This window comes from Procambarus clarkii, chromosome 48 (genome assembly GCF_040958095.1).
Source record: "Procambarus clarkii isolate CNS0578487 chromosome 48, FALCON_Pclarkii_2.0, whole genome shotgun sequence".
NCBI classification, from domain to species: domain Eukaryota; kingdom Metazoa; phylum Arthropoda; class Malacostraca; order Decapoda; family Cambaridae; genus Procambarus; species Procambarus clarkii.
Genome location: NC_091197.1, coordinates 6,596,592 through 6,618,215, shown reverse-complemented (window position 1 = coordinate 6,618,215; position 21,624 = coordinate 6,596,592). Strand labels below are relative to the sequence as shown.

At 40.5% G+C, this 21,624-nt stretch overlaps 2 protein-coding genes across 2 annotated transcripts in view; one reads left to right on the top strand and one right to left on the bottom strand.

Annotated features, from left to right (window-relative positions):
* Nucleotides 1–19,266, bottom strand: part of LOC123764643 (phosphatidylinositol phosphatase PTPRQ) — a 78,670-nt gene extending 59,404 nt beyond the window's left edge. The window contains exons 1-5 of the mRNA XM_069302465.1: nucleotides 19,064–19,266; nucleotides 16,000–16,036; nucleotides 13,107–13,364; nucleotides 11,886–12,173; nucleotides 9,548–9,829 (exon numbers count right to left, since the gene is read on the bottom strand). Of these exons, the coding sequence (XP_069158566.1) occupies nucleotides 9,548–9,829; nucleotides 11,886–12,173; nucleotides 13,107–13,364; nucleotides 16,000–16,036; nucleotides 19,064–19,138 (940 nt within the window). The 5' untranslated portion in view covers nucleotides 19,139–19,266. The remainder of the gene's footprint in view (nucleotides 1–9,547; nucleotides 9,830–11,885; nucleotides 12,174–13,106; nucleotides 13,365–15,999; nucleotides 16,037–19,063) is intronic.
* On the top strand, nucleotides 2,144–3,877 carry LOC138351025 (baculoviral IAP repeat-containing protein 8-like). The gene is made up of 3 exons (XM_069302520.1): nucleotides 2,144–2,572; nucleotides 2,700–2,864; nucleotides 2,975–3,877. Exons 1-3 carry the CDS (start codon nucleotides 2,206–2,208, stop codon nucleotides 3,658–3,660), a joined length of 1,218 nt encoding a protein of 405 aa, XP_069158621.1. The 5' UTR covers nucleotides 2,144–2,205; the 3' UTR covers nucleotides 3,661–3,877.
* Nucleotides 19,267–21,624: the final 2,358 nt, after the last annotated feature.

Genomic DNA, 21,624 nt, shown 5'->3' with positions numbered 1-21,624 from the left:
CTTCTCTTCTAAATTTGTAAAACTACTACTAACACACATTGTAACATTAGTATCAACAGACGTAGTAACATTAACAGGTGTTGAATTAATTGTATCAGACAACTTAGTGTTGATAGAAGGTGAACTAGCATCAGCGGTAGCAGGCGTAGCATCATCTTCAGGTGTCCTATCAGCATCAGTAGCATTAGTTGTGGGTCCATTTTGAAGAACAGCAATGTATGGAATCTTATTTTCAAAGATTCCGTGGGTGGATGACTGAGGAGGAACGATGTTTTCGGGACGTACTATGAAGAGTACAATACCTCGTTTTCGTAGTTTTTGTCCTATTTTCTCAAGTATAGGCAAATATTTACTTTCCCATACTGCGCAGTTGTCCAAATAACTTGACATGCCAAACCCATATGGAATAATAATTCTCTTAACACATCTTTTAAGAATGAAAACAAGGGCTTCCTTCAGAGCATTTTCAAACCAGCGCCATCTCTGATATTCTGTATCTTTTTCAAGTCCATCGTAAAAATGTTCATCTAAACTTCGTACTTCACACGGAGGATTTTCATATGCTGGTAAAGTTGCAGGTCTACTAGCAAACTGAGTCACTAAACCAATAATAAGGGGTAGATGGGGATCTTCATCCATCCTGTTGTTAAATTCAGGTGGTTCTCCAATATGTATACTACCAGGGTTACTGCGATAAGATACAACAGCCCTGTTTTTGTAAGGAAAGTTTTCACGATGTAATCTCGCATATGGGTAACGATCCCACAATCCTTGCACAATTTTACACATTTGTACACTCGTAGCATCAAGATCGTACAATAAACAGTCGTGATTATTGTAGACGGGCAGGGAGGCAAAGTCTCCAATAATAGTCTTGATCTCCATAGCCTTGAATATCCAAGCTTGAAGTAGATTCCGACATCCAAGAAGAGGAGGACGCCGTAAGAGATCACTCCGGGGGAAGCATATATACATCTTTAGGCTGCGCGTAGAAACACTGCGCACACAAAAGGTTGCCAAGTGTTACTTGCTCTTCCTCTGCATAATCTCCTCGTTAAACAGTAATTTAACTTCCACTCCGTAGGGTTTTAACTGTTTATACATATCTTCAATAACAGGAAGATAAGTATTTTCCCAAACTTTATCTCTTCGAACACATGTAATCCCAATTCCTGTTGGTATTATAACTCTCATAATTTGAGGAGAGCCCTTGATAAAGTTAAATAAATCTTTCATACCATTCTTGAAGTAGACGAGACGATTAATTGATGTATCTTCGTTTAATCCAGAGAGCATGTTTCTGTCTTTTGAGTTTTCTATAATTCCCTGAGCAATGTTATTACTTTCTATAGGTAATCCAATACCGTATTGTGTGGCTATAGCAACAATATACGGAAGATTTTCTCCTTTAGAGATATGAATTGTTCCTGGTACTGGACGATCTTCAGGGATACATCTCTTAAGACTGTACAAGGGTCGGCGAACATTATAAGCGTCAGCATGAGAATATTTCTTGGCTAAGTCTAGGGCCATTCCTCGGGGAACACAGGATATACAGTTCACTCCGTACACAATACAGGTTTCATTATTACAAAATGAATCGTCGGTTAAATAACCCTGACAAGTTGTCAGAACAGTATCCATGGTGAATTTTCTTCCTCGTAAGGTAGTAGATACGATCCAGATAGTCGTAATAATATCCCTAATGTGAGGTCCGCGCTCTTATATTGGGGGAAATGTAAAAGTTACCACTTATTTGAATATATTAATAAGGATTTTTGTTACCTTAGAGTGATATTATATATGACATTATAACTAATAGTATATTTCATTTTAGGATATAGATGCTTTAAGCATATATTTTAATTAGATTAAATAAGAATTTACTACTAAATTATATATATATCTATCATTATGTACGGCAGCTACGAATAATGACGTAACAGTATACTTTTAGCGAGATTGCCAAAGTGATGTATTTTTCTAATAAGTCTAATAAATAATGAAAGTAGTTTACTAAGTATTTATATAAGAGCTTTATTTAATTATGAAACTTTAAGGATTTTTAAGTAGAGAAGTATTTAGAGGAGATTACTGTCTATTATAAATGAGGAAACTGTTAAATATGTAGCGATGTACGATACTTATTTTAGGGATATATATACTTGCTTATCCTACTCTAATAGTTAGTGCTGCCCTCACACGATGGATCCTTTGTGTGCCAGGAAGTTTTACAGTATAGAAAGCCTTAAATGTGCGGGAGTTAGACTACAAACATTTGTGGATTGGCCCATTAAGTGGTTAAACCCTATTGACTTAGTTGAAGATGGGTTCTACTACCTTCGCAATAGTGATTACTGTTTGTGTGCATTTTGTTATTGTATAGTAGGTGCATGGATTGTTGGTGATACCCCCAGAAGACGTCATAAGATCATTAATCAAGACTGTGCCTTTATTAGAGGCAAGAGGAGTGACAATGTTTCTTTAGAGGTGTCTGAGATAGCTTTCAAATATGGACTGGAATTTGTTTCCCATAAAATAGAACTGGGAAATAAGAAAATAAGTGATAGTAGTAAGTATATATTCTTATGATGTATTCTTATACCAGTCTTATATACTCTGTACAAAACTTGATTGCTTAAATAGATACTTCTTATTCTTCTAAAGAATAATTTAAGTAACTACGTTATATTTTTTAGGTGGTGCTCCTCCTAAGGAAGATCTGGGATTGATAAAATTTAGGAAATCGCTGAATCCAGGATTGGTAACTTATAAATCTCGCCTAGAGACATTTGATATGACATGGCCTGGAAGCGTCAAGCAAACTTCTCATGAGCTGGCAGAAGCTGGTTTTTTTTACTGTGGTATGAAGTGTTTTAACTATTTTAACTTAATAGAGTTATAAGTAAAGAAATAATGAATATTAGTTAAAAGATAGTAACGAGATAATGCTGGATTGTTTTATGGTTTTCAGGTATAAGTGACCACGTCTGCTGCTATCACTGCGCCTGTGGAATACGAAATTGGAGACCAGAAGATGATCCTTGGACGTTACATGCGAGATGTAGTCCAGAATGTGCTTACATTATTCTTGCAAGGGGCAAGGAATTTGTTAAGAATGCTAGATTGACAATACCATTACCTATAAAACCTATAGACAATGATTTAATTAATATCTTAATGGAGGGTATGGATAAGTTCAAACATCTGATTCATAAAAAATTAATACCTGTGGAGAGTATAAGATATGCTTTAAGTGAGTACCTTAAGGAATCCAGAGATTTGTTGCCTTTTATTATACAAAGTAGATGTCTAGAAATCGTGTTGAGGTATATGCAAGAGGGTACAGATATTTATTTACGGGTACGGGACTTAATTTATGAAGCAGTTGATGATAAAAAGGAACAAGAAGCTACGCTTGAAGATCTGGGATTGAAAACTTTACCGGAGACTTGTACTAACACTGTTGAAAACAAGGACTGTACAGAACAATCTTGGGAAGAAGATATTTTATGCAGAGTTTGTATGGATAAAAATATAAATATTGTAATACTACCATGTAAACATATGGTGACGTGCAGTGGTTGTCTTTTAGCTCTGAAATGCTGTCCAATTTGTAGAGGAAATATTTTATATATAATAAATCCAATTGCTTCTTGAACACTTGTATATGATTTTTCTTGAACACTTGTATAACTACTAAGAATAACTGTATATGATTTTCTTGAACACTTGTAAAACTACTAAGAACACTTATGATTTCTTGAATACCTGTAAAACTACTAAGAATAACTGTATGCGTTAAATGTTGTAATAAACTTAATGTCTCTTCTAAATAAGATTTCTTTATCCTTAATAGAATAATTTGCTTATTACATTGGAGGACTGAAACAAGTACTTAATTATGAAACAGAATACTGACATGATGTAGTAAGTTTAACGGAAATATTGAATACAATGTCTTGAAAAGTTTTCCTTTGACTAATGAAGGTGTATGTTTAATAAAACTGAGTTACGAAAACAATGCCTTAAGATGCTACTGTAAGTAATGACTTAGTGCACAGGCAAGTATCTTTAATTGTACGAAGATGTCTTAGAATGATTTATATTGACCTTATTTGAAAATGGATAACTACCAAATGCTCAGTAGTAACTTACTGTGAATTAGTAATGTTACTGTTGTTGTTGTTGTTGTCGTTGTTAATAACGATGATCTACTTACTTACTTACTTACTAAAATGACAGAAACAACTAGTTTTGAGAATTAGTACAGAGATGATTAGAGAATATGTAGTGGACTGTAATGAACGGGTAAGAACATGTAGCGGAGGGATGGAGGAAAATTGTAAGAAAGGGTTGAAAGTTGGGATGTGTAAAGGATTGAGAGATTGTAAGGGATGGTATAAAGATGTGCGGAAAACATGCTACAACATGTAAAGTAGACAGTGTAGTGAGTTGGGCGGTGAACAAGCTAGGACTTGTAATGGATGGAAGGAGTCGGGTATATTTACATATGACTCATGTTTAAATAAGATATGGGACACAGTAATACACGCTACAACATGTAAAGTAGACAGCGTAGTAAGATGCGAGGCGAACATGCTGAGACATGTAAAGGAATGAGAGAGAGAGATTGTAAGGGTTGGTACCAAGATGAGCGGAAAACATGCTATAACATGTAGAGTAGAAATAGCGTAGTGAGTTGGGCGGTGAACAAGCTAGGACTTGTAATGGATTGAAAGAGTCGGGTATATTTACATATGACTCATGTTTAAATAAGATAGAGGAGACGGTAATAGTTGTTTAAGTCTTGTATAAAATGGGAAAGAAGTAGAGAATATGTAAGACTAAGTACAGATCTGAACTTACAGAGAATATGCTATGAACGGGGAAAGAACGCAAATTAACAGCTACATTTAAATTTATGAGACTTGGATGAGATGGAGGAAGGTGGGAGGGGGTGAAAGATAATTAAACAGGTTGGGGTTATGTGTATACTTGGATAAGAGATTAGCTGGAGACGGACTTGATCGAATATATTTATGTCCGATGATCTAAGGCTAATGTCCAGATTAATTTTACTACGTTAGAAAATAAGGTGATCTTAAATCTCAGAGTGATTTAGTTGGAAAATAAAGAACTTGCACAAATGAACTAAGCTGGGGCACAAGAGTTGAAACTTGATAACTGAACTGGTTTTTATTTACTATGTCTGAAAATGTAGTTGGCTGTTTAAATCTCAGGGGGATTTGGATTGATAGTATGAATTTACAGGAGTGAACTTGGACAGAGGACAAGAGCTAGAGTTTTATAATTGTTTTCATCATATTTACTATGTCTGAAATACAGAGGGTAAAAATTTCGGGGAAATTGATGGTTTATTTACAAAGACTTGAGGGTGGAAGAGGGTGGGGGACGAGAGCTGGAGCTCAGTAACTGACTTGATCTTATTTACTAACTTTGAAGTATGTCTGCTTTTAATTTTAGGGAAATTGATGGGTTATTTACAAAGATACGAATGAGAATTAAGGCGGGGACGAGAGCTGGAGCTCGATAACTGTTTTGATCTTATTTATGGTGCCTGAAATACAGAGGGTAGAAATTTCAGGGAAATTGGACTGATACTAACGAAGATACGAGAGAGAGCTAAGGCGGATGACAAGAGCTGGAGCTTGGTAACTGTTTTGATCTTATTTATGGTGCCTGAAATACAGAGGGTAGAAATTTCAGGGAAATTGGACTGATACTAACGAAGATACGAGAGAGAGCTAAGGCGGAGGACAAGCGCTGGAGCTTGGTAACTAAATTACTGTATTGAACTACATTTGAAATATGATTATTTTTAAATTTTAGAGGGATTGGAATGATAGTATTCATTATACGACAGGGGACTAAGGTGGGGGAACGTGAGCTAGAACATGCTTACTAACATGATTTATTTGTGTAAAAATGACTTGCTTAATGAAAAGGAGAAAACATACGATGTTGGAAAATAGCAAGAGAGAGAATAATATGAAGAGGAGAGAGAGAGAGAGAGGAGGGACGGTCCAGATATTATGGATAAGATAAGATAAGAGATCTGGCTGGCACAGCGTAAAGTAAATAAAGGTGACGCGAGAGATTGCGAGGTAAGGGGGAGGGAGGGGGGTGTGATGTACGAAACCCTGAAAACGATGACTTACATAGGTGATTTTCTAAATTTATATGAATAACTAAGGCTTACATAGACGATTTTGTAAGTTGAAAACATGTAAAACATGTCCGTAGAGTTCTCCTGGAAACCCTAAAGCGCTACACACGTTATTTGAATTTCTCCCATAAGGACATAACAAACTTCTAAGTCTCGGAAATTATTTTTCTCATAAGAACTTTAACAAACTCGTATGCCATTATTTTTCATTATAAGAATTCCCTAATTCCAAATCTGCGACTCCCCAAATTTGCCGGAAAACCCTGGCGGTCCACAGACGAATTTCTAAATTTGCCGGAAAACCCTGGCGGTCCACAGACGAATTTCTAAATTTACCTGAAACCCTTGGGGTCCACAGACGAATTTCCCCAAAAACAAAAATTCGTCTGTGGACCGCCAACCCCACTACTAATGAGGTGATAGCCGAGGCTATTTGAACCACCCCACCGCCGGCACTCGGATAGTAATCTTGGGCATAGCATTTTACCAAATCACCTCATTCTTTGGGGCACACGTGAGGAACACAAATGCGAACAAGCCTGAATGGTCCCCAGGACAATATGCAACTGAAAACTCACACCCCAGAAGTGACTCGAACCCATACTCCCAGGAGCAAACGCAACTGGTATGTACAAGACGCCTTAATCCACTTGACCATCACGACCGGACATAATGAGGTGATAGCCGAGGCTATTTGAACCACCCCACCGCCGGCACTCGGATAGTAATCTTGGGCATAGCCTTTTACCAAATCACCTCATTCTTTGGGGCTCACGTGAGGAACACAAATGCGAACAAGCCTGAATGGTCCCCAGGACAATATGCAACTGAAAACTCACACCCCAGAAGTGACTCGAACCCATACTCCCAGGAGCAAACGCAACTGGTATGTACAAGACGCCTTAATCCACTTGACCATCACGACCGGACATAATGAGGTGATAGCCGAGGCTATTTGAACCACCCCACCGCCGGCACTCGGATAGTAATCTTGGGCATAGCATTTTACCAAATCACCTCATTCTTTGGGGCTCACGTGAGGAACACAAATGCGAACAAGCCTGAATGGTCCCCAGGACAATATGCAACTGAAAACTCACACCCCAGAAGTGACTCGAACCCATACTCCCAGGAGCAAACGCAACTGGTATGTACAAGACGCCTTAATCCACTTGACCATCACGACCGGACATAATGAGGTGATAGCCGAGGCTATTTGAACCACCCCACCGCCGGCACTCGGATAGTAATCTTGGGCATAGCATTTTACCAAATCACCTCATTTTTTGGGGCACACGTGAGGAACACAAATGCGAACAAGCCTGAATGGTCCCCAGGACAATATGCAACTGAAAACTCACACCCCAGAAGTGACTCGAACCCATACTCCCAGGAGCAAACGCAACTGGTATGTACAAGACGCCTTAATCCACTTGACCATCACGACCGGACATAATGAGGTGATAGCCGAGGCTATTTGAACCACCCCACCGCCGGCACTCGGATAGTAATCTTGGGCATAGCATTTTACCAAATCACCTCATTCTTTGGGGCACACGTGAGGAACACAAATGCGAACAAGCCTGAATGGTCCCCAGGACAATATGCAACTGAAAACTCACACAAAACTCACATGGGTGGTTCAAATAGCCTCGGCTATCACCTCATTATGTCCGGTCGTGATGGTCAAGTGGATTAAGGCGTCTTGTACATACCAGTTGCGTTTGCTCCTGGGAGTATGGGTTCGAGTCACTTCTGGGGTGTGAGTTTTCAGTTGCATATTGTCCTGGGGACCATTCAGGCTTGTTCGCATTTGTGTTCCTCACGTGTGCCCCAAAGAATGAGGTGATTTGGTAAAATGCTATGCCCAAGATTACTATCCGAGTGCCGGCGGTGGGGTGGTTCAAATAGCCTCGGCTATCACCTCATTATGTCCGGTCGTGATGGTCAAGTGGATTAAGGCGTCTTGTACATACCAGTTGCGTTTGCTCCTGGGAGTATGGGTTCGAGTCACTTCTGGGGTGTGAGTTTTCAGTTGCATATTGTCCTGGGGACCATTCAGGCTTGTTCGCATTTGTGTTCCTCACGTGTGCCCCAAAGAATGAGGTGATTTGGTAAAATGCTATGCCCAAGATTACTATCCGAGTGCCGGCGGTGGGGTGGTTCAAATAGCCTCGGCTATCACCTCATTATGTCCGGTCGTGATGGTCAAGTGGATTAAGGCGTCTTGTACATACCAGTTGCGTTTGCTCCTGGGAGTATGGGTTCGAGTCACTTCTGGGGTGTGAGTTTTCAGTTGCATATTGTCCTGGGGACCATTCAGGCTTGTTCGCATATATATATATATATATATATATATATATATATATATATATATATATATATATATATATATATATATATATATATATATATATATATATATATATATATCACCTTTAAAATTGTGAGCTAAATGTCACTCACCTTATGACAAAAATATAAGTTTGATTTAGATTGCTGTACATCTGTTTTGTCCAGCCATTATTGCAATGATATATATATATCAGTTATTACGAATAGATTTTCTGATTTTGTTTCTACACTACACACGACCTTCATCATTATAGACACAATTTCACTACACTCTATTCCCATTTTTATAACTACACTCAACACACACACCCTCTTCATCATTGTCTATCTAGGAAATGTAGTACGCTTCAGTAAGATTTCACTTGCTTATGGGAGCGCCTAAAGACATGCCACGAAAGCAGATAATTTCAAATCTTAGAATGTTTGACCAATATAGAATGTTACAGTTTTTTCATGGTATTTTGTAAATGACACAGTTATCAGTACGAGGTTCGTTTCTAACTACTGTACTAATTTTCCAACTGCATTTTCATAATTAAACACATGTATATCAAAATGTTTCAAGGCTTTGATAATTTTTTTTCAAAACTTGGATTTACTTAATAATGAGTATTATTTACAGACTTTTGGAATGGCAATGGGAAATCCATTATCTGAATTGGATTCAAATTTATACATGGAATTTTTCGAAAAGAAATTTGCTTGTAAAATTACCCTTGGCTTCGTTAAGTGTAACTACAGGGTAAAATAGTGTGTTTTAGTGCAGCTTCTTAATTATTAGGCTAAATAATCATTGTCTGTCATGTGAAACTAATTATTGGGACATGTGATATGATAATTTTGCCAATGTTACATGATAATTTTACAAGACATATGATATGATCATCAGTTTATTTGATACGAGTATTTCATCAGTTCACATTTAAAAGGTACTGCATTAGTTCTTGTAATCGATAATTATACTAATGGTATGAAACCATAATACCAACCTGGCAAACTTACAGTTTCCGGAGATGGGAATGCGGCTGTCTTCAGACTCCGGTCCATATCCTACTGCATTTCTAGCTTCAACACTGAAACTGTAGATCTCACACTCATGCAAGTCTTCAAATACAATCGTGAGTACTGTTCCACCGACCACAGTCTCAGTAAAGCCTTCCGCACTCTTGGAGGTAATTTTATAATTTAGGATTATTCCATTGGCGTCAACAGGCGGTGTCCAGGTGATAGTTGCTGAGCCAGCTTCATACGAAGCTGTGTTCACGATAACAGGAGCCCCGGGTTCTGTGAGAACAATGAGTAGAGGTAATTATAAGGCCGGAGCGCTAAATTAATATGGCTTGAAATCAACACAAAATATAATACGAAAGAATGGATAGAAATTGAATAAGCTTAGATTTTAAAAAAATGATGTGGAAAGAGAGTTGTTTGTTTAAGGAACAAATTTTCGAGTGAAACAATTGGCGTTGCATTGTTTCAAGAGATGGTTGATCTCTTGAAGATGGTTCAAGAGTTTGTGCTCTTTCATCAATTCTCATTGATGAAAATTGATGTGCTCATAAGTGAGCCAAATGGCCCATTTACGCTCGTAAGTTAGCATAAGTTGGTACTGAGTGCTCATAAGAGCTTCATTTCATGAGTCAAATGGCCTTCTGCAGTTTCCTCTATTCTTATTTTCTTATCTTATCTCATTTAAGGACAAGAGGCTAGATTATGAGGACAAGGAGCTGGGATATAAGGAGAAGGAACTGGGATATTGGGACAGCCGAATTACTACGAGGTTGTTAATAACAATAATAACCTGGGATTGTAAGGTTTCGAAGCTCGTAAACTGTTTAATAAATGTAAACAAAGCCTCCATGATTGAGGAAAGATGTACAGGTTTCGTAAGTTGAGGCGTAAATGCTTGATGAATCACGGTCCTGGCTAGGGACCAGGATTCATTAAAAGTAACTTAATCCGGACTAAATTAATCTGCGGCTATAGCACAGCTTTTACGTTTACGATATGCGCAAACAATTTTTTTTCCAATGAATTTTTTTCTGTATGCAAACAAAACACACATACTGTATCTGCCTTTGCTACAGGATGCCTAGCACAAGGTGTGGATCTCATGTCCTCTCCCTTGGGAAGCGAGGTAATTATCGGGAGAAAGCGGTAAGCCTGTTTGACTATATTGTACACGTTGGCTAGAGGAAGTGTGGGTCAAAGGTCAACACCTTACACTGGGCATTGCTTAACATCACACGATGTGTCGAAACCAGGTGCAAGAAACGAAAACGGCGGCCACCAGTGAGTATTTTAACAGTGTTGCTAAAATGAAAACCATTATGTAAACTTGGGGCTTTCCTGAAACCATTTGATGTAGGCAGCAGTTGAGAGGTAACCTACGTGCTGCCTTTACTGGCTTAATGAATAGTAATGTGTGAAAGTTAAAGGCTTCCAGAGCAGTAGCACATCCAAACGGCAGGTTGTGTTGTGTCATCGGCCACTTCACTAGTGTCAAGGAGATCTCCGCTTCTTTGTGTTAACTTAAAATAACTTATAGATAATAATCATATTTGTATAGTCATATATATAGTTAGTAAGGTGTCTGTACAGTATACAACAATAACAAATGACGTCTATTTTAGGAATATCAACTTTTTAGGAGTTCAAAAAACTGAATAAATTTCAGTGTAATAAAATTACTAATTTCCGAGTGTATGTGAAATATATATGTCGTGCTTGTATAACAAACGAAATCCTACACCAGGTGTGAATTTAGAGCCGTCAATAATAAACAAGATAATGGGATTGCTTATTGTTATATGACAGGAAAAGTTGCTTCAACATAACAGGAGGGACGAAAGATGTCACGTTATGCATCATGGCTTTGCAAAAGCGGATTATTAGAACTCTTTGTTTTTTCCGTAGAATAATACTTGAGAACATATTCCAATGACGAAGAAAGAAGGAGGAATGTTAAAAAGGGAATAGCTAACTCTTAAGAGACTGCAAGGTGCGGTAATGGACACGGCTCGTCCAGTAAAACCAGCATTTAAAAAAAAACTTTATCACTAGTGTTTTCTTCATATTGAATTACTGAACTACAGAGTCCTCTGGTGTGGCCATCAACGAATATTTGTTGTGTACCTGAAGTGAGGTGGATTACACTTGGGGAGAAAATGTTGGAAAGTTATGTGATGGACTCTGACGATAGGGGCAAGAGTCCTGACAAGTGTGGTGAGCAGACATACATGGGGTTACAAGGTTGACAAGTGATGGATGATACCACGTCAAGGAAAGAAAGGTGATCAGTGGTATTATGGCCTAAATAAACTTAAAAACGAAGACATACTATCTTGAGACGTAACCAGCGAGCAAGTTAATGGTGTACTGAAGCCTCCGTCAGTGCCGGCGCTGATCTCAGCGGTGAGGTTGGAGTAGGGTGTGACGTCACTCAGTGTGTATTGATTAGACGTGGTGAAGGTTTCCACTGACCCTTCCTCGTCACTCCACAGCACGTCCCACGTCCACACGATAATGTGGTTGGTAATGTTACACTCAAAGTGCGGGTCTTTCCACTGGACTTGTACTTTTCCTTTTACTTGTTCAGTTATTTTGCAGTTTTGTGGTTGTGGTGGCACTGTGGAGAAGAATAATTTTATATCAATATGAAAGTAAGTATTTAACATGTCTGTGTGACAGTGACAACGAGAACATATTAAATGTTAAAATGCATAAGCAGACAAGAGTTTGACTTATACAGTGTTTACATACAGCAAAGGTTAAAACCCATAAGTATATAGGACTTACAAACAGCCAAACGGAAGGAAATTCATATATTTTGTTGGTGGAGGCGGGATGGGTAATTACTTGGCTGAGGATTCCTCTTTCTGGTTATTAAATGTTTACAAACATTAAAATGAGAGTTGACTTAATCTGTAGATGGGGGGGGGGAGGGGAGAGAGTGATGTCAGGGAGGTGAAGGTGAGGGCAGGGAAGTGATAGTGAGGCATTTACTGTAAATATATCTGGTCAGAATCTGTCATTTTTATTGAACTAATAAGACTGACGTGTTGGCCTGTGTGGAAGTAGTTAGCGGAGTCGCCTCACAACCGAGAGGACCCGAGTTCGATTCCCGGGCAGAAGTTAGGCAACTGCTGTGTGCTTCATCCTAGGGAATGGTCACACGGTGCCTCTGTTAACGCAGTAGTAAGCAGGTACCCAGGAATTAGCCACCTGTTGTGGGTTGCATGATGAGAAGAGTACTAAATCGTTGGATTTAGGGGGGGAAGGGGTATCAAACCCTAACCCTTGAAAACCCTAACAAGCTCTCTCTCCCCCTGAAAATTGGGAGAGGGGGTGGGAACCCTTATAAGGAGAAATGAGTTTAAGAATAGTGTAAGGAAATTATGATGGCTCATTCAAATGTAAAGTAAAACTTCATAAAAATGTTCTTCCACGACCAAAGTAATTTTAAATCAAATTTGATGACATTTAATATATTTAAAACCACGAATAAAGTAAAATACATCAGAAGATGTAATCTCAGTGAAAGATCCCCAATAGCACTTGCCTGATGACTGTGTTGTTCCTTGAGTTAAGGGGCCAGGATATTGAGTATCCCTGTAATAAGATGTCACAGTGACGATATATGAGGTGCACACTTGCAGGCCATCAACAACATAAGAGGTGTCGTATACAACCTCACTAATATCTTCACTGAAAATGTCGACCTCATAATATTGAGGTGTGGCTGGTGGCGGGTCCCAGGACACCAGGAGGGACGTTGTCGACGCCCCGATCACCGTCACGTTCTCTGGCGGCCCTTCACCTGAGGAGATAACTCTCTGATTATATAGTCTTGGTGTCTGAGGGAGGCAGTGGTACAATAAACTATACTGAGTGTGTATGTAACCTTGGTCTGTTGGGGCAGTATGTAGGACTCGCTCACAGTTCTGTCCTGGAGTCTTAGATGGTAGGATGCACCTTCCTGTAAGCCGGCGGTTGATGGTTGCATGAGGGACTTTTAATGTGTAGTGATTCCGCTATGTCTAATGTCATTTGGTATATCCTATCATAACCAAGGCCAAGACAGAACTGGCGTCTGTGTTTACGTCTCCACCTACCTTCCATCCAGGCCGATCCCTGACTATAAGTCAAGACTACCCAGTCCCTTCCACTGGGTAACAACTCACCTCATCCCTCGTGGAGTTTATACTGTGATCACTGCAAACTTGCACTCAATGTTTCCCAGGTTTCCGTAGATGTTGAAGCAAAATGAGTTTTTTGCCGATATGCATCAATTCCATTACAAGTTTAAAATAAATTTTGAAGAGTAAAGTTGTCAACTATCTTTCCAAGTTAGGAAACACATAAAGGAGGTTCTTGATAAATTTATCGATATAAACCTCACTGTCAGATTCATTAACATGTTTCTACAAGAACGTCGACGTACCAATTTGTTAGGTGCTTGACGTATTGTGCATCTTTGGTTATTGTGATATTTACCTATTTTGCACAGGGCGGTAAGCTCTCCAGGAATATATATATATATATATATATATATATATATATATATATATATATATATATATATATATATATATATATATATATATATATATATATATATATATATATATATATATATAATTATATATATATTGTCCTGATCAATAACTTCTAAATCACGTGTCAGTTTACCCCTCTCCGGGGTATGTTTAATATAAACCACAATCAATTTATCTTATCTATCACTAATTCTTGGAATGATATCCGCACAAGGCAATATGATATCTTCAGTCACATATATAGCGTGTGATCTCGCGTATGAGGAGTTTTACAGGATCTCTGATAAGCTTCGCAAGCTTCCATTGTCCCTGTTTACAGACAACTTCTGTTCACAGGAAAAGTGTAAGTCAAGTACATAGTGAGTTGTAGTGCGTGTTTACCTTTGTTCATATTGTTTTACACTGTAACAATATTTTTGTGCCTGGATAGTGTATAATTTTCCTCCTTGGTCATGCCTCCAAAATATAATAAATGGTTGTTATTCTCCTCAAGCTTTGCGCTGACTTTTGCCTCAAGCCGTTTAGGGAAGATGTCTTGGAGGTACCTGAAGGCTGGTGACTCCTTCTCTAGAGCTGTGACACATTGTTTCACAAGTCAGCAGCCTTCAGGTAACTTCAAGACGTCTTCACTAAACTGTCTGAGGGAAAAGTCAAAGCAAAGTTTAAAGGGAATATCAACCATTTTCTATACTTTGAAGTATCGAACAATAAAGAAAATACAAATTGGCTACATAGTGTTATTGAACAAGGTATCTTTTTCTAATGTTTCTTTTATCAGTTTATTATTATTATAGTATTGTAATTCCTTTGTATTTGATGTATTTATTAATATGTGTATAGGTATTTATCATATAGTTAAGTAATGCTGTCTTCTTCTGGTTCCAGCGTGAGTCATCTGTTTGGTTGAGGGCTGGATGTTACGGGGTGAGGTGCTGCCATCAGGCCTCGTCTACTCTCTCTATAATACTTTGTTTACAGGCTTAGTCAATTATGTTATTCTCGTCGCTAGTCGCTGTCTACTCCTCTTTTATCTTATTATTATCTGCGAAGGTAAATATTCTCCGAATTATCTGGCTCGGTTTTCACTGTGAGAACATGAAATTCTGTCTCGAGGCGCGCTCTCCTGTAAACTGGCACTCTGGGTATACACTGCCACAGTCTAGATCCAAATGTGTTTCTCTAAATTTGACACAGTAAGCGTCTCATGATGTTAGGAGAGACAACATAGTCTCTCAGTCAGTCTTCACATCTACTTTTTGCAATAATTTTTCTGGGTGTCATAGTTGAGACTGGTGCTCTAAGGCGCTGGAGGATCTGCCCAAGGAGTGACTGGACCAGTCTATTTACTTCTGAAACTTGTCCTTGATTAGCCTGATCATCATGCGGGTACCCTTGTTAACACTGGAAGGCTTGAGATATTGGGAACTGTCCAATTATTACATTTCTTGTGAGTTTTTGGCTGTTCTTTCTCGTCCGGGTATCCAAGTGATGGCAATAACTGCAGTGTTCGCTGGTCTCAGTGTGACTGGTTATGGGACCTGAGAGTGTACAGGGAATCTTCCTGTTCTGTGGTGAATATTGTCTCTCATATGTTGATGTATTTTGTCCTTCGATGATGACCGTAGTTGCTACTTAGAGGCTGCATCCCTTGTCAGGGCTGTTGTGATGCTACTCTATACTTGAGGTTATCTCTAGAGGCCTGAAATATCCTGAAATTTGACTTACTAGCATCTAGTATTATTATTAAATATAATTATAATTATAAGTTATATTATTATTAATATAAGTTATGAATGCATCAACTCTTGCCATTTACTACGGAAATCTTTAAACAGCAGGAATATATTTTTTTAAATATATGATGTCAATTTCTTTGTAATGATCTGTAAGACTTACCCTCAACTCTTAGGAAATAGCGCTCTACGTGTTCTTTCTGGAAAGAAAAAAACGTTTATGTATACTATACTTAATTTTTAATAATATTTTACATAAAAGTAAGCTAAGACTAATGGGTCAGAAATAATTAGTTTCCTCACACTTATTAGTTTGTGTAACTAGTACTGAGCAGCTGAGCAAGAGGCCACACTTAAGTGTGAAGTATATACTCTTAGAGACAGTTCTGTACATCTGGGTAAGGTAGTTATCAGGAGACATTGCTAAGCCAGTAGGACTGTTTAGCACTCGGAAGAGATATGGGAGCAAGAGCTGGGATATGGGGACAAGGAGCAGGAATACATTCTCTATCTTAATACAAAATACATAACTAGCCGACCATTTTCAGCGATAAGAAGAAACATGATAAACACCTCCATAAGGGATCTGATCAACCGTTATGTGAGTTTTACATCAAAATGCTTCAGCGGCAACCAACAGTCTGATTGGCCGGACTGTCAGGCAGCATTTGAGAGACCGACCTACGAGGACATTGATACGTGAAAGCACCTCAAGGCAGACATCTCGTAGGCAAAAATATCATAAATGTTTGAATTATTTTAAAGAACTTCTTGTGTTAAACATCGACACCAATTGCTCGTAACAAAATATAATGCTTCTCTTCCACGAGGCTAATAATGATTATTTATATAGATGATTAATGAGCACTGTCTATAATCTTATTATGTTGTGGCAGAGCATCCAAGTGAGGAATGAGAAATTCTTCTCCATATCTCGCAGACAGATAACTCAAACACCAGTCTGGGTTATCAACTTAATTAATTTGTATACAAAGATAAAGTACATGCTAAGACTTGCATTGTACCACCCTAGTGTCACCCTAGTGTCACCCTAGTGCCACCCTAGTGTCACCCTAGTGTCACCCTAGTGTCATCCTAGTGTCACCCTAGTGTCACCCTAGCATCACCCTAGTGTCACCTTAGTGTCACCTTAGTGTCACCCCTAGTGTCACCTTAGTGTCACCTTAGTGTCACCCTAGTGTCACCCTTAGTGTCACCATAGTGTCACCTTAGTGTCACCTTAGTGTCACCCTAGTGTTACCCTAGTGTCACCCTAGTGTCACCTTAGTGTCACCCTAGTGTTACCCTAGTGTCACCCTAGTGTCACCTTAGTGTCACCCTAGTGTTACCCTAGTGTCACCCTAGTGTCACCCTAGTGTCACCCTAGTGTCACCCTAGTGTCACCCTAGTGTCACCCTAGTGTCACCCTAGCACTTGAAGATGTTTACTGTGGATGTGTCTGTTGGACTGACAGACCCGATTTTGAATCACAGCTTGTCTTATCAGGTGCATACGCACACACTAATACGCACGCGCGCACACGCATGTGAACATAGGGCACAGTTTCTTTTAACCTGATTCCCCTGTTTACCTAGTAGTAAATAGGTTCCTGGGAGTTAAACAGCAGCTACGGGCTGCTTCCTGGGTGTATGTTTGGGAAAAAAATCAGCTGATTGACAGTTGAGAGTCCCCATCACAACTAGGCAGATCTAGGTGAGTATAACTGAGTGAGTACACACACACAAGGAAGGTATTAAGAAGGAACAGAAACAAGGGCACAAAAGTATCGTTTATAGACGCAACAACAAATCAACAGAGTGAAAACTCGAACAAAAGATGGAAGTGATGCGGCTATTGCAGGACGTCTGCAAGAAGCAGACAAAGGAAGGGAACACATCTAGAGGGAGACTGAACACAGGTAGACCTGCAGAAACCTGGACCCAGAGACGCTGCCACAGAGGAAGACAGTGCTTAGTGAGAACGCAGAAACACAAGTGGACACGAACAGAATTTTCCTGTAGAAACTAGACGATGTGAGAGAGAATTCTGATGTCAAACAAATGTAAATAATGAAAGATGTGAGCAAAACCTAATGAAGTTAGGTGAGGCCTTGAAGGAACATCTCCACCAGACGGTCACGGAGCTTCGACGGACATTGTCAGCCGAGGCTGGATGTCATTGAGGCCAAAAAAAATTGCCTGGACCCTGAACATAACATGTGGACTAAAGTAGATAAAAGCAAAATTGTTTTGAAATATAGATGATAGATGTTGCTTTCTAAATAGTGTGGTGAGAACCACATTCAAAGTGCAGGCGATGAGTCACAATAACGTGGCTGAAGTTTGTTGACCAGACCACACACTAGAAGGTGAAGAGACGACGACGTTTGGTCCATCCAGGACCATTCTCAAGTCAAGACAATCGACTTCAGAATGGTCCAGGACGGGCCGAAACGTCGTCGTCCCTTCACCTTTTAGTGTGTGGTCTGGACAACACATTCAAAGTGCCGCCTAGCGGGAGCATTTTATATCTTTGGTACAGCTGGGCTCCTGATTAGTGGACGGTGGCCGTGGGCAGCGTCTCTGCGCACCTCCCACGCACACTCCTGGAGGGGGCAGAAGCAAACAGAAGGCAATCGCACCTGATACTGCGCCCACTAGGATTTGGAACACCCATATTGGCTGTATTACGAGGACCTCGCCCGTCTTCCATCCTACCTATCTTGAGAAGCCCAGCATCGCTTCGACCATCCTCCCAAAAGACTACAAGCTCAAGGTGAGCTGTAGTCACCTTAAGTCTCAAGTCTCTTGAGACAAAGACGTATGTCTTTGTCTTTGGTATTATATCAAATCCTTACCGTACTACGTGGACGGCCGGACTAACCCCTAGGCGACCGCCACCATAATAGCACATAGTAAATTAATGGCTAGAAAACTAGGATAATTCAAAAAGTGAAAACTTTATCACTCAAGGCCTAAGAGAGATAACATCAGCATCCCCAAGGACACGACACACCACGGGAAACACCAGCACGACACAACCAACCAGGAAGTCTGCCATGTTCCCTCACCACGACATAACACTGAGCCGGGACGCCATCTCCACAACCTAGTCCCTGACGAAAACCCACCAGACACCCAAAGACCACCAACCCTATTGTAAACATTTCGCCTCGGTCAACCACCCAAACCTCTCACTGTCGACGGCTTCTCTTCAGTGTGACCTACTTGCTGCTCCTCACTGTCCTGGGTGGCAGCAGTCAGCAGGAGGACGTCCAACAGCAGTACAGACAAGCACAGCATGTTGCTGTTGTCTGTGGTGCTGCTGGCTGTGGTGGAGGACTGGCTGTGGTGCTCCTAGCTGTGGTGCTCCTAACTGTGGTGAAGAACTGGCTGTGGTGCTGCTAGCTGTGGTGAAGAACTAGTTGCAATCTGTGATGCCTCAGTAATGGCCGGTCTTATCGCATTTATCGGTACAATATCTGAAGTGGCCAAGATAACTGTGCCTCTCGCAAGCGAGTGTCGGCACTATTCCTAGAAAACCTATTGTTCATCATCATATGTGTTTGCTTATCATTTCAGACTGCGATACAGTGACGATCAACAGCCAGCTACTGTATCATCGTCATTATCAGCATCATCACCTCCATCATCACTACCATCACCATCACCATCACCATCGTTATCAAAAAGGTAAGAAGCCTTCGCCTGAAGTTTATGGTAACATATGGAAGGAAACAATTTGATTCATGACACTTTATAAAACTTCCCACAGTTAGTACCTCTCTCAGTATCTCTCTCAATCACTATCTCCCACAGTTAATACCTACCACAGTCACTATCTCCAACAGTGAGTATCTCTCAGTCACTATCTCCCACAGTTAATGCCACCTACAGTTAATACCTCCTACAGTCAGTACCACCCACAGGTACTCTCAGTATCTCTCAGAGTCACTCTATCCCACAGTCAACATATCTCATTGTCGGTACCTCCCACAGTCAGTACCTCCCACAATCAGTACCTCCCACAGTCAATACCTCCCACAGTTAATACCTCCCTCAGTTAGTACCTCTCACAATCAACATCTCCCACTGTCAGTACCTCTCACAGTCAGTACCTCCCACAGTCAATGCCTCCCTCAGTCAGTACCTCTCACAGTCAACATCTCCCACTGTCAGTACCTCCCACAGTCAGTACCTCCACCAGTCAATGCCTCCCACAGTCAGTACCTCCCACAGTCAGTACCTCCCACAGTCAATGCCTCCCACAGTCAGTACCTCCACCAGTCAATCCCTCCCTCAGTCAGTACCTCTCACAGTCAACATCTCCCACTGTCAATACCTCCCACAGTCAGTACCTCCCACTGTCAATACCTCCCACAGTCAGTACCTCCCACAGTCAGTACCTTCCACAGTCAATACCTCCCACAGTCAGTACCTCCCACAGTCAGTACCTCCACCAGTCAGTACCTCCCACAGTCAATGCCTCCCACAGTCAGTACCTCCCACAGTCAGTACCTCCCACAGTCAATACCTCCCACAGTCAGTACCTCCCACAGTCAGTACCTCCCACAGTCAGTACCTCCCACAGTCAGTACCTCCCACAGTCAGTACCTCCCACAGTCAGTACCTCCCACAGTCAATACCTCCCACAGTCAGTACCTCCCACAGTCAGTACCTCCCACAGTCAGTACCTCCCACAGTCAATATCTCCCACAGTCAGTACCTCCCACAGTCAGTACCTCCCACAGTCAATACCTCCCACAGTCAGTACCTCCCACAGTCAGTACCTCCCACAGTCAGTACCTCCCACAGTCAATACCTCCCACAGTCAGTACCTCCCACAGTCAGTACCTCCCACAGTCAGTACCTCCCACAGTCAGTACCTCCCACAGTCAGTACCTCCCACAGTCAGTACCTCCCACAGTCAATACCTCCCACAGTCAGTACCTCCCACAGTCAGTACCTCCCACAGTCAGTACCTCCCACAGTCAGTACCTCCCACAGTCAGTACCTCCCACAGTCAGTACCCCCCACAGTCAATACCTCCCACAGTCAATACCTCCCACAGTCAGTACCTCCCACAGTCAATGCCCCCCACAGTCAACATCGCTCACTGACAGTATATCTCACAGTTGTCACATCATAACCCTCTAACTCGGGGTTTCTTGCTTCCCCATTGTAGTCTCTAACTCTACGTTCATTCAGCGGATAATATTTCCTTTATATGTACAAAGTCTGTAATATGAAAATTCTTCACAGTCGTGGAGTCGAGACTATTCGTGTGACTTTCTCTCCATACATCAGGAATGGATCACCCGGTAATTACCCGCAGAGTTGTTAACGGTTAACATGATTCACCCCAACTACCCCTGTGGGAGGGGGTGAGGCCCCCCTCGTGGGATGAGGAGCCGGTGTGGTCAGTCGGTGTTGGGCGCTCGTCTGGTGACGACCTAAGATCCATAGGTCTTAAGAACTACTCAAGCAGTTGGTAAGAGTCGTTCGTCTGGTAAAATAACTTTGTATTTTGTTTATAAAAAGTTATTTATTTATATTTTCTCTTTATTTTTGTTTTTACTTTTTGTTTCTCTATTTTTACGGGTACAAGGCAGATGTATTGCAGGTGTTAAATTTGTGTTTGGTTTATTAAATTAACATTTTCTTTAATTTTGGGATTTAACGTTAATCCTGTTTACTAATAGAGCATTGACTTAAATGCAACTTTTTGTTTTTATGTTGTGTTTAGCAGTCCATCAACTGGGTATCGACTCGGTGCCCTAAGTAACGTA

What these genes read in the sequence shown, in the direction of transcription:
- LOC138351025 (XM_069302520.1), top strand. Translation starts at nt 2,206, where the DNA reads ATGGATCCTTTGTGTGCCAGGAAGTTTTACAGTATAGAAAGCCTTAAA. An exon ending in TAAGAAAATAAGTGATAGTA is followed by an intron (nt 2,573 to 2,699) that starts GTAAGTATATAT and finishes TATATTTTTTAG; the next exon opens with GTGGTGCTCCTCCTAAGGAA. An exon ending in AGCTGGTTTTTTTTACTGTG is followed by an intron (nt 2,865 to 2,974) that starts GTATGAAGTGTT and finishes TATGGTTTTCAG; the next exon opens with GTATAAGTGACCACGTCTGC.